Below are 13,453 nucleotides of genomic sequence, written 5' to 3'. Positions count from 1 at the left end.
AAATCTGATGTTATGTATTGAACATAAAAATATAATTTGAATTGTAAGTAGCTTTTCAGCTCAACTGTTCAGATACCTGAATATCACAATCTCACAATCTCTGACTTATCATATGAATCATGTCAGTTTTTATTGTTCATATCTCTTCAGGCATCTGGCAAGCTGAGATTGCGATTTGTTTTCACATATGTTGTGATAGAGAAGATTCAGGATGTGTAGTGGTTTAGCATCAGGCTGTATGCGCTTTAATTCTCACTTCCAGTGGTAAAACATTCTGTCATATTTTTAAAGTATTGGAATTCTTATTCTAATGTATGTTAAGTAGTTTTCTATTTCTATTCTTTTTGTATCTTCTTTATCATCTCTACTACCCACTTTCACAATTTTAAACAACAAAATTGTGCAAATATGATCATTAATTTTCCTGTTCAAAATTGTCTAGATATCTAATTAAATAGATGATTATGTTGATAGACTTTTTTAAGAAGGATAATTGTGTCATTTAAAATTCAAATATTTAGGCAATTTTTTCTTAAACATATCAGTAGGCATATATAATGTGCTTAGAACTATGCGGTTTCAGCCTTATCTTTACTAAGCTATGATATGCTTAAGCTATCTTAAACTTTTCCTATTTGTTTATGTATTTGTCTTGTGAAATTAAGACTTTAAAAATATATGACTTATCTTCTTATACCTTTTGCTATAATTTAGTTCTTAGAGATTGTCTTCTATATTTCTTTCTTGCTCTATCTCTCATATGTACAGTTGAGAAAATACTGTTTCAAATAAAATTAAATGGAAAATAACAGGTTTATTACAATTTGTCTCTGAGAAAGTTGGTTATTTGATGGATGACAGTAAAAATAGTTATGAAAATAGTTTATGAGAAATATTTTCACTTCCTTAAATTGACAGTTTTTATACATTATGAACATCTTCCTCTGAATTTTCTTTCCATTAATTTGCTTCTGCTTTCTATTATACCCCTCTTGCCTTGCTCACTCCTTTGCTTCCTCCTACTCCCCACTCTAAACCCTCTCATTGTAACTAATGGCAAGAACTTAATTCACATTTCCCCACCCACACTTTGCTAACATCATAAATTATTCTATACAAATGGACAGTATTCATTAGCTGTGCACTTTGCTGAAAGATCTTTACATGAGAGTGCTACACGCTCCCATTTTTATTAAAAGTTAAAATGCTTTTTCTGTCATGGGGGTTGGGGCGAGTTAGGATGATAGAGGACAGGGCTACCGTGCTAATAAATAAAAATAATAACTATTACCGTTGGTTGAGTGACCCTGGGTAAAGAGCACTACACAGCTATTTGTTGTTCCCTTTCACTTGTCAACAGCACTGACTTAAAAGCTTTAGCCATTGTTGAGGACCTAATAGAACCTTTGAAAAGTTAGAAAGACAACTGTCAAAAAAGAAAAAAAATTCAGTCAAAGGCCCTTGCTGGTGTGGCCAGTTGGTTAGAGTGCCGTCTTGTTCACCGAAGGGTGGCGGGTTCGATCCCAGATCAGGGTGCACCGAAGTTTCTTTCTCTCTCTCTGTTTCCTCTACCTTCTCTCTCTCTCTCTCTCTCTCTCTCTCTCTCTCTCTCTCTCTCTCTCTCTCTCTCTCCCCCGCCCCTCTCTCTCCCCTCTCTCTCTCCCATCAATGAAAAACATGTCCTTGGGTAAGGATTAAAAAGCAACAATCAGGCAAAGATTAGTTGAATATATTTGTATGTCTATGTTGTTTTGGGACAAATCATACTTTAACCTAATGCAATTGACAGATTTTCTTGTCCCTAATACTACTACATCTCTTTCTATCTCATCTTTTTTTTAAAATATATTTATTGATTTCAGAGAGAAAGAGAGAAGGAGAGATAGAAACATGATGAGAGAGAGAATCATTGATCAGCTGCCTCCTGCACCCCCCCCCCCACTGGGGATTGAGCCCGCAACCTGGGCATATGCCCTTGGCCGGAATCAAACCCGGGACCCCTCAGTCCACAGGCCAACACTCCATCCACTGAGCCAAACCAGCCAGTGCTATCTCACCTTTATTGACATGAACCAACTGAAAAATTCCTAACAATAATAGATAACAAGTGAAACTAAGGGTCGTGGGTCATTATCATAAAAATGTATAGGATTCATGGAACTAGTATCCTTGGATGATTCTTTTGATTTCTCAGTAGTTTTAGTGATGGGCAAAGTGAAACAGATATATTTCTTTCATTTGATTTTGGAAATAGTCCTCTTGGGTGTTGTGCACTAAGTTGTATTTGTAATATTAGTCAGCATTTTGTGTGTGAGTGTCGCTGTGTGCCTAGCATTGTTTTAAGCACTTTATATAAATTAACTCATTTAATTCTTTTTAAAAATTCTTTGAGATAAATGCAGTTATGCTTCCCTTTAGAGATGAGTAAGTTGAAGCAGAGTAGTTAAATTACTTGCCAAAGGTCACAAAACTAGTAAGTGATAGAATCAAGGTGTATGACATTAAATTGTTATTTTTATATTTAGTAGCAAAACATGAAATATTTTGTACTGGGGAAGATCTCTATGCAATTACTTTTTGAAATGCTGCTCTCAAATTGTATTGTTATTTTTTCTGGAATCTAATATTTCAATCAAGAACAAACCAGAGTGGTGCAGAGTGTGCAAGAAAATACACTTATTTTCTGAGTAATGGGGTAGATAAAACTATGAGATTTTCATAAGTCTATCTGTTCATGGAAATTTTTGTGTAGAAAGTATAGATCCATCTTATGAGGAGTACTTCCAAGGTTATTCAAAGTTGTTGATATGAAACAATTATACATATTGATTATGGCATATTTAATTGTATAGTATCCTTCTAAAATGTGGTATAAAATTGGGTATAAATGAATAGGTATGTAATATTTCATTTTATGCAAAGATAAAAATTAAGCCTGTGAGTAATGATTTAGATATTGCAATAATCCAAAAACTTATTCCATATAAAAGATTTCAAAACTTGCATCAGCAGGCCAGACAACTTTTTTTTTTTTCTGGCACTACTAAAAGTGAATTATTTCTAAAACTTCATTCACTTCAGGATAATGACATATAAAATGAGGCTTATTGAAATCCTAATGCTTTGGAATTTCAGATGTGTTTCTGTTGTGTGTTGTGGTATGTGTTATTTTTTAACATTTCCTAGAAGAACTTGACATTTCCAGTGGCAGACTAGCTGTAGTGCTTGGCTAATGGGACTGTTCCAAGGCCTTCTGGTCTTCATTGCACAAATAACTTCCCAGATATGTAAAAGTTTTTACACTACTTCCATTGCAATGCTTAATATTTGCTCAAAATGTTTTCTGGACAGGCCACTATTGTCAACATGAATTATAATCTTACTGATGTATGATTTCCAGATTTGGCTCAGTCTCTCCCTCAGAAAAAAAATTCAGTTATTTAATAATTAAATATCAACCTATTGAATTGTAATTAGCTTTTTGAAGAAAAATGTATTTGGCCACGTACACTAACTTGCATTTATTCTTCAGTTTTGGGGGGCCAGCTAGTGAAAGCTTCTAAGGGAAGAATATTGAGTTAACATTACCTAATTCTAAAAGAGATTAAGGATGCAGAACACCTGTCATATAACTGTTGTCTAAAACTAGATGAGGTGGATAAAACTGAACATTTCATGTTTGAAAGTTTGACTCTGTATTAAAGGAACTTGTTGTGTGTGGTATATTGAAAAGAGCAGTCTATTAGGAGTTAGGCTGCAAGTTTTGCCTTTATCATTAATAGATTTTTCATCTTAAGAAAGCTTTAACCTTAATTTACAATTTCAGTCTATAAAATGGTTTGTTCTAAACCAGCTATTACCAAGTTGAGCAAAACAGTCCTCTCTTAACACTAATTTGCTTGGTCAAATATTTAAATAATATTGTATAATCCATTACTCACTTAAAGATTGACAGTCCATTAGCACATAAGAAGATCTAAATCTTATAAAAAAGAAATGTAAATATGTTTAATGTTTAATTAGATTTACATGATAATGGAATGCTTACTTTGTTTGTTTTAGTAACTAAACAATTTGTTCTAGTTATGTCCAATATATGCCTTAGTAAATTACTTTTATGAAATGCTTATTATCTAAATGATATCTAAAAAACTTCTCAGATTTAAAATTCTGATTCTATGACATGAATAATTTACATATGCTTTTACTTCTTGACTTCAAAGAAGATACTGGTAGATTTTGAAGTTAAACCATAGCGTTGTTCCTTTCAAAAGACAACTCCCATTCCTGACTATGCACCCTATCACATGTCAGAAATAACACAGCTTAGTCTAAGCTACAAAATTAAAGTATAAACAGTGGTAGATTTGGTATGACCTAACTCCTGGGACTTTGTTTAAAAAGTCAAATATTATACATACATATTTTTTGCTTGTTTGATTTTTCAATGAGCTCTGCACTGCAGCTCAAGGGAGATTAAGGGGAAAAACCTACATAAACACAAAGCGAAAACCTGAGCTTGTGTGTAAAGCTACTGCACTGGAGCAAATGTGGTTTAATTCTTGGCACTGGCAGCTTGTTGGAGAATTACAATATGTTGGCATGAGTCTCTAGGTCTCATTGTTCCAGATGAGGGAGTCGGTCTTAAGAGTGTTTGGCACTGGAGGGAAAAAGGAGTGAGAGTTATAGGGAATGAACAGGCCCTAAAGAGGCAGGATGCTGTTGTAACAATGGCTGGCACAGTTGGGGGGGCCATTCGCTGGTGGGGATTGCTATAGTCATTGATGTGAAGAAGCATATGTGAGCAAAAGAGGCAAGGGTGAGAAGGAAAAGCAAGCAAACATATCAAAAGGGCTCAGTTGGCAAAAAAGGACAAAGTAATCCACTTAGAGTCATATTAATATTAATATGCTGATAAGGACATTTTTATATCTCTCTAATTTATCTCACAGTTTATTACCATTCATTTTATTTTCTCTTTTACAGTAAATACAGATTTGCCTTTCCTTTAAAGAGACAGATCTTTGAATTAAGAGCACCTGGTTTTGTATTTCATCTGTTCTGCTTTCTGTCCAGGTGATGTCCAGGCAAAGTATCTTTTGAGCCTTAATTTTCTCATATACAAAATGGATATTATACTAAATTTTACCATTGACACAATTTTGTTTGCATCTGACATCAGGCTGCAAATGAAATGTCATTCAAATAATAAGTATTATTCCTCACACTTATTTTAAAATAGGGAGCCCTATTTTTTTTATTTTCAAATCAACTGTGATACCCCAATTCTTGGGAGTAGTAAATCTCAGGAAAAACTATAAAAGTTTTTGCATTAAAATTATGATATATCTTAAGGTGAAAATAATGGGTAACCCAGAATTTGAACATTTGGAAATAATTAAGCACACAAACATCCCTCACTCATCGTATAAAACACAGTTCAATATATATTAATAAAAGTACATTGCATTTCAGAAATGGAATATTTAATACTATATATTTTATTCCAAAAACACGGAAGCAGCAGCACTTACATAATAAATTTTTCAAATTGTGTCAACTTTCACTTTTCTCGTATTCACACATTAATGAACAGGTGTATTATAAATATTGGGATTTTGCCATTTGGTCTTTTACATTTCTCATGAATATTCTATAGAATCTTTACCATTTTTAGAGAAATTTTAGTCATTTGTACATGTCCACCCGTTGTGCTTATTATTGTGAGATCATTTCTTACCACCCTTTCATGAACTACCACTGGAAACAAATTGAAACAGTTGTAGTTGGTAGAATACTAGATTTGTTTGTTTTAAGCTCTGTGATTCACAGCAACTCAGATAGAGAGGCAAAGTGGGTAAAATGATGTGCTTTTGGTCCCTCTTTGCTAGCCAGTGTCAAAGTCTTGGTGAGAACCCAAATTGTTTGACTTATAACCTAATAGTCTTTCACTATATGAATATATTTTCATTTTGTTGTGTTTCTCTACGAAATGGTCATAGGTGTTCCTTAAATTATCCAGAATTTTAGAGTTCAAAGTCATACTGTGGGTCTGCATTGAGAACAAAAAGAAAACTATAGGAAATATAGGCTTTTAATCCCACCATACTGCGTATAGATACATGTCATCCAGGGAATTCAGTTTATCCTGTCAAGTTTTTACTTCACCCATCCAATGGAGTTAATAATGTTGGGGCAGGAAACTTTCCCCACATCCCTTTAGTTCTTCTGGCTGGTTGAGTAATTCAAACAACATATAGCGGATTAACAGAAGAAAATAAAGTTTTAATACACATGCATAGGGAATTCACATAGCATGAAAATTCCAAGGGCAGTGAGGCAAAATGTCATTTTGAACAAAGGATAGGGAGGGAAGCAATTCACAGGTAGATTAGAAAGAGCAAACTTTGGTAAAAACCAATTCGTGCAAGGCTACCTAGAGACAAAGGGGAATCTAGTGAACAGGTTTTTGCTTGAATCCTTTACATCTGCCACACTTGTCATACGTGTTGAGATGACCATGCTTGAGTGCCCTTCTTGTAGCAGGTTTTTCTGTCTAAATGTTTTAGGCAGGTAAGGAGAGGTAAACAAAACAAAAACAACAACAACACACACATACATACACACACACACACACAAAATAACAACACACGCACACACACACACACGCACACACACACAAAACTTTTGCCCTGCCAATGTCAACCCATAAGACAAGAGGTCACCAGTTTGATTCCAGGCCAGGGCACATGCCTGGATTATGGGCTCAATCCCCAGTGTGGTGCATGCAGGAGGCAGCCGATCAATGATTCTCTCTCATCATTGATGTTTCTATCTCTCTCTCCTCCCTTTCTCTCTCTCTAAAAAAATAAATAAATAAATAAAATAAAACAAACAAACAAACAAAAAAACATGTCTTGAGTTTGTTAGGCTTTCACTGTTTTCAGCTGGAAATAATCTGCTGGCCAGGGTGGTGCATTCTTGGGAGACTCCCTTCATATTCCCACAATTACAATAGTTTTCCATCCTGTTCACACTTGTTTGGCAGGTGAAATGAAGTAATGTGTTTGTAATAGAAAGAGCTAATATGACTTGGAGGTGGAACTAACTCCATATTGGGCAAGTAGTGATAGCTCCCTAAACTTTGGCTTCTTAGATCGTAAAATGGATGTACCTAAATCTAATTCAGAAGATTAGTGTGAGAAGTTTAAGATACCATAGGCAAAGGACCTGGTACATGGCTTAGCGTTTGGCCCTCAATACAGTGGCTATCTTCACGATTTTGTTGTTGACAAGCAAGTTAGGAATTTGTAGGGAAAAACAAAACAAACGTTAGTTCAAGACTCAATTCTGCCCCTTACATTTCGTGAAACCTCAGACAAGTCATTTACTTCTTTTTCAAATCTGTAAAGTGGATATAATAACACAACCTGAGTCTTCATGTATTTGCTATGATTAAATGAGATAATACAGGTAAAAGCATCTAGTATAGTTCCTGGCACATAGGCTGCTCAATAATTGTTTATTGAACCTGAATTCAAAGTATATATCTCATCCATTTGCAAATAAGGGTGTCTTTATTCAGCCACAGATGTAACAACCTGGAGTTAGATGTGTTTCTGATTTTGCATCTTTCAAATAACTTGGCCTTAAAGAAGTTATTCCTTTTTTCTGTAGTCTACCTTAAAAGTTAGGTACTTGAAAATAAAGTGGCTCTATATACGAGACTTATATCTTTATGCAAGTTAATAAAGAGGCCAGGAATGTTCTGCAGGTTTCAGAAATCTGGTGGCTGTTTCTTTAACTCTGCAACTTAGACAGAAGACTTCTGTTTCTTTATGAGCACACTACAGTGAATATTTTGTCTAGCTGCAGGGGAAAAGCTTTGTCATGGACTTTGCAGACAATAGCCTTAAAAGTAAAATGGTCTGCTTTTGGTGCCGGGAGGTTCAGGAGCCTATTGTTAGTGCACAATGGATTTCTATTGCTGCATTCCTGCTTTGCAAAGGTTTGTTAGCTTTTAATGACTGACAGTACTCTATTGCAAATACCATATTGGCTGTGCCCTGTTTACATGCTTCTCAAGAATTTTTGTGGAGTGCTAGAAAAAAGAAACAGTGGTGTTTGTTTGACCTACTCTGATAAGGTTTAAAAAATAATTTCACTCATGAAGTGTTTACTGGGAATGGAGAAACAGTGGAAATCTTTGCAGAAGTATTTAAAGTTACCTTTAAAGCCTCAATAAACAGAAATATTGAATACAGTAAGAGTATATTTAATCCATTTTATTGCTCATATAATTGTCATTACCCTTTCATAAAACGGATATTTTAAGAAAAAGTAAATTCTTTAGGATCTTTTTCTTAAATGTGAAAAAAAATGGAAATATACTTTTTACAAAGGAAAATAAGTACTTTCACACATTCTATAGGTAAATATGCACACAATGATTTTGATATATATGTGTATGCATGTATATAATTTTCACCATACATACAGACTATATAAAACAGTAATACTTCAGACGTTTTTCGACGTTTTACTTTTTCACAAATTTTTGACATCTGAAAACAAAGCATTCCAGATAATTACAGTTATTCCAAAGAAAATTTCACCTTCACTTTCTTGAAAACTCCACACGAGCCTGCTGGCATGGCTCAGTGGTTGAGCGTCGACCTATGAGCCAGAAGGTCACAGTTCGATTCCTGGTCATGGCACGTGCCTGGGTTGTGGGCCAGATTCCCTTGTGTGGGGCATGCAGGAGGCGGCCGATCGATGATGCTCTCTCATCATTGACGTTTCATGTTTCTATCTCTTTCTCCCTCTCCCTTCCTCTCTGATATCAAAAAAGATATTTTTTAAAAAAGAAAAAAACTCCACACAGGCTTTGTGATACAGCTGAGGGCTATAAGATCACGGCCTTTAAAAAAGTAGGTAGCATTAGCTAAAGATGAGGATGAAGGTACCTTAAAATGCATTTGATGTGGGGAAAATTAGCCAGTTTCTAATAATCTTATGGTCTCTAGGCCAGACGGTCCCTTTGATAAGTTAACATGTACTCCCTTTATGCTGCTAGTAGGGGGTAGACAACTGTCTGCACAAACACAAATACACATAAACACCAATGGGGAGAATGGCAGTGCACGTCTTAGATCTAGATAATAAGTGTGGGTATTGTTATTTAGATGGCACATACTGGGACACTTATCTTTTAGTACACTCCATTTTCTAACTGAATGCAGTGCTAATCGTGGGATTGAAAGCCATTGTAATTGTGTACCCATCTAAATGCTGACAAGAACATACAATTACATTGTTTGGAAGGGAGTTTAATGTTTGGGGACTTTATTAGCATTTATATTTACTTATGCATTAAAATCCAGACACAAAAGGAGAGGTCAAAACCATGTGGTATGTAGAAACAAATATCAGAGGGAAGCATAACTTTGCTCTCTAAAATATGTGTGCCCTGTCCCAATACAGGGCATTTTAAAATGAGTGTGACACAAATCTGAAATAAGTAAATAATAAGTGCCCATTAAAGGCATTACTCACCTCTCTAGATTTTGCAATCTTTGTAAAGCTTCCTTTGTACCAACTTTTTTTTTTTTAATGTTCGCAGCAAATCTTTCCACAGTGTGCTTACCACCACACGATGTTAAACACATATTATAAAGTGGATGTAATTGTAAACACACAGAGGGATATAATTACATGTAGCAGATTTAAGAGCTAATTCTTTGCCTTTTTTTTTTTTTACTCTGCATTTTATCAACATTAATTATTTTTTTGACTGCAGACTAACACCCTGAAATTGACAAGCACCCATTATAGCAGGAATTTATTCACCAAATTGAAAAACAATGAACTGCAGGTTTATATGTACCCATTGTCATAAAGAATTAGAAGGGCTTTGTTCTGCAAGAGGAAAAAGCTAATGATTTTGAAACAGCAGGTGACAAAACACACTCTTTTTTTCCTCCCCTGTTATCAGTTTGTTGATGAAGTCATTATGAACTGGGGCTGGGATGGGGACGGCCTTATTTTTAGCAGCTAGGCTTTTAATGAGCTCCATTGTAAAGATAGTCATGTTGATTTGCTTACATTATTTTTTTTTCCTTCTTTACTTAGAAACCCCCAGTATTGAAAAGCTACTATCAAAGGACTGGAAAGACAAGCTTCTTGCAATGGGATCAGGGAACTTTGGTGAAATAAAAGGTAATATGTTTACAATGATTTAGATCCAAAATAGATCAGGGTTCTTATTTTCTCTCTTTGTACTGTATGGGATAAGTGGTGGGTTGTTTTAATAAAATAGCCTTACTGTATCTTTAGAAGGCTTTGGTTTTCATCATTAAAAGATACGTGGTCAACTTCTTAAATAGGAATATCTAAAGAAGAGTTAAAAGCTGCATATATTGAGGTGATTTCACATATTCTACATATTACAAGTATGGATGTACATAGTCTACATTTGAAACCAGAATGATTAATGGGGAAATTTAAAAGAAATTTGCTTTGTATTAATAAGGGCAATGTTTTTGGTGTTTTGTGTGTGTGTGTGTGTGTGTGTGTGTGTGTGTTTGAGTCAGAAATTACATACAACAAAGAGAAAAATCCTATATGGGCTTCAGATAATACTGAATATTCATATCTACTTTTAATTGATTTTTTTTAGAGAGAGAGGAAAGGATAGGGATAGAGAGATAAAAACATCTATGAGACAGAAACATCAATTGTCTGCCTCCCGTACACCCCCTACTGGGAATTGAGCCTACAACCCAGGCACGTGCCCTGACTGGGGATCGAACCCGTGACCTCCTTGGTCGTGTGTCGATGCTCAACCACTTAGCCACACCAGCCAGGCTGAATATTCATTTCTTAATAAACTTATACTAATAACAAGGGGAAAAGATTAAAGTTTATATAAAAATATCGTCAAATAATCCTTACAAATTAATTTGAAAGTGTGTTTTCTCAGATCATAGTATGCAATCTATGGTTTTCTGTTTGTTGTTAATAGGACACTTTTGGTTCTGAGTTCTAAAGGATAATTTTTTAGAAAAAAGTACTTATTAAAATATTGTTATATGCTACTCTATATACTTTGTGATGGGGACTGAACATCTATGTATATTTATATGCATGTAGAAATATGGGCATAAACAACTTTTTGCATATGTGCGCATGCACACGTGTTCTCCCAATGAGAGGCCATTGTCTCTCTTGAGGCCCCACCTCAGAGCATCCAGGAGGAAGGCAAAGCGTAGATCAGTCTTCTAAAATGTTTGGTCCACACGCCACTAACATCTCAGTAACATGACACTCCCAGAAAATGTTTGAGGATTTCACTTTTCATCATCTGTTTGGAGTTTAGGTATATTCAGGTTATGACTAGGTGGGAATGGGTGATGAGAGAATGAATGGGTGCTAATCAACAAAATCTATAATGGAATCCAATTTAGACAAATAATGATATGCCTTAAAGAGTTCAAAAACAAAGTTTAAAGAGAACAAAATAGTGTCTTTTTCTCAGGCAGCATATCCTTTATATTATTTTGTTGCATTTTAACCCATTTGCGCCTGAGATAAAGGACTTGTTATTCTCCCAGGTTCTTTATTCTCCTCTGACCCAGGTAATAACTGAGCGTAGCACAGAGAAGCCCGCCCGTCCCCAACCTTGTGATTGTGTTCCATTGGAGGACAAACATGCTCCCCTCCCTTGTTTTGCTCACAAGTCAGACTTAAAAGCAGCCACAGCAGCGATGAGAGGCTCAGAGGCACGATGCTCCGCTGTCCTCTCAGGCTTGCCTGAGTGGTTAGTTCAGGGAGCTGTGGTGCCCTCACAAAAGAAGTTTCTGTCTTTAATTTTGAGGGTTTTTTTTTTTTTTAAGCTTCACATTCAGAGCGCAAGTTTGGTTATTGTCCTCTGGTTCTGTTCAAAAAGCTGTTTTCTGATGCGTTTGAAAAGCAGCCGTAGATCTTTCTTCTGTCGGGGCAGGGTGATTAGGTGCTCGGATGAGGGAAAAGGTTTGGCAGAAGACTGGGAACACTGGGCTGGGCTGCCTTTCCTGCTGACTGCCCGTGACAGTTGCAATTACTCCCCATTGTTCCTAGGGGGCTAGGAAGTGGAGAGGATACAATAGTGTGCTGCCCTCTGGGGGTAAATAAATTTGACTTAATGGAGCTTGGGGGGTCAGACTCAATGATTATGTGGTGCCCAGGAATGTGGTTTTCATGCCACCTCAGAAGTTAGACAAGAACAATGGCTTCGTTGTTTGGCAGCTTTTTTTTTTTTTTTTTTTTTTTTTAATGAGGCAAATAAAGGTGTAAGTCTTATGGAGTCATACACTGTGTACACTGTTTTTGGTCAGCGTAGGGAAAGATAAGTATGACCTTTATTCTATTGTTAGATGATTTAATAATGATACCTTAGAATAATTATTTGAATAGAATGTTTGCATATATTATGATGTGTACAGCCCCTGCAGTATTTACCGAGTCTTCTTGTGGATTGAAACTTTTCTCCTCTATTTAATCAGATCAGTTTTCATTTAACTTTTATTTTCTTTTTCATTGAATTTATTGGGGTGACCATCGTTAGCAAAATTATACAGGTTTCAGGTGCACAACTCTACTACACACCATCTGTAGTGTGTGTTCACCACCCCAAGTCACGTCTCCTAATTGGTTCCAGGAAAAGTGCGAGTGAGTGAGTGAATGTGTGTGTCTGAGTGTGTACGTGTGCACACATCAGCAAGCACCTCTTCTGAATATCTAAGACTACAGCCAAGTGAGGACTGAGCTCAGTTCCTAAGTGCTGGCTTCAAGTTGTTGTGAGTGAATTACTTCCAGGGTATGTAGACAGAGAATAAAATTATAGCTTGGCAAAGTTCAAAGAAGTGTTTTTTACTTTCAAAAGAGTAAAAAAAAAATTAATAAACTCTTTTATTGTTAAACCTTACCGGAGGATATTTTTCCCATTGATTTTTAGAGAGAGTAGAAGGGGCGGGGAGAAAGAGAGAAACAGCAATGTGAGACAGACACATCGATTGGTTGTCTCCCATGCGGTTGCTGCCCCTGCTGAGGATTAAACCTGCAACCCAGGTACATGTCCTTGACCTGGAATTGAGCCCCTGACCCTTCAGTGCATGGGCCAATGATATAATCACTGAGCAACACAAGCCAAGGAAAAATGATAAGCTTTTAAAGTAGGAAAACTAAATAGTTTTTGGTTTGGATAGTTTTGTTCTCAAAAAATGGTTGTTATACCTGTTTAAAGTCAGTCTCACTTTTTAAGAAACAATGTGAGTCAGTAAAGGTCACCACTTTTAAAAGCATAAAATTATTTTACAGGTTAGATTATTTTGCTTGTATGAATTTACACTATTTTACGGTCTGGTACTCTGGAAATGTGAAGTAATTAGATGTTAAAGTTACATTAGAAACAATC

At 35.7% G+C, this 13,453-nt stretch overlaps 1 protein-coding gene across 7 annotated transcripts in view; it reads left to right on the top strand.

Moving 5' to 3' along the window:
* Positions 1 to 13,453, top strand: part of SOX5 (SRY-box transcription factor 5) — a 950,952-nt gene that overhangs the window by 735,474 nt on the left and 202,025 nt on the right. For all 7 annotated transcript variants that reach the window (XM_079773594.1, XM_079773592.1, XM_079773591.1 and 4 more), the window contains one exon: positions 10,132 to 10,218. In XM_079773594.1, coding sequence (XP_079629720.1) covers positions 10,132 to 10,218 — 87 coding nt within the window. The remainder of the gene's footprint in view (positions 1 to 10,131; positions 10,219 to 13,453) is intronic.

The sequence above is a fragment of the Cnephaeus nilssonii genome (assembly GCF_951640355.1).
Source record: "Cnephaeus nilssonii genome assembly, chromosome: 6".
In the NCBI taxonomy this organism is placed as follows: domain Eukaryota; kingdom Metazoa; phylum Chordata; class Mammalia; order Chiroptera; family Vespertilionidae; genus Cnephaeus; species Cnephaeus nilssonii.
Note: the sequence above shows the minus strand (reverse complement) of the source record. Positions and strands in the feature narration are given on the sequence as shown.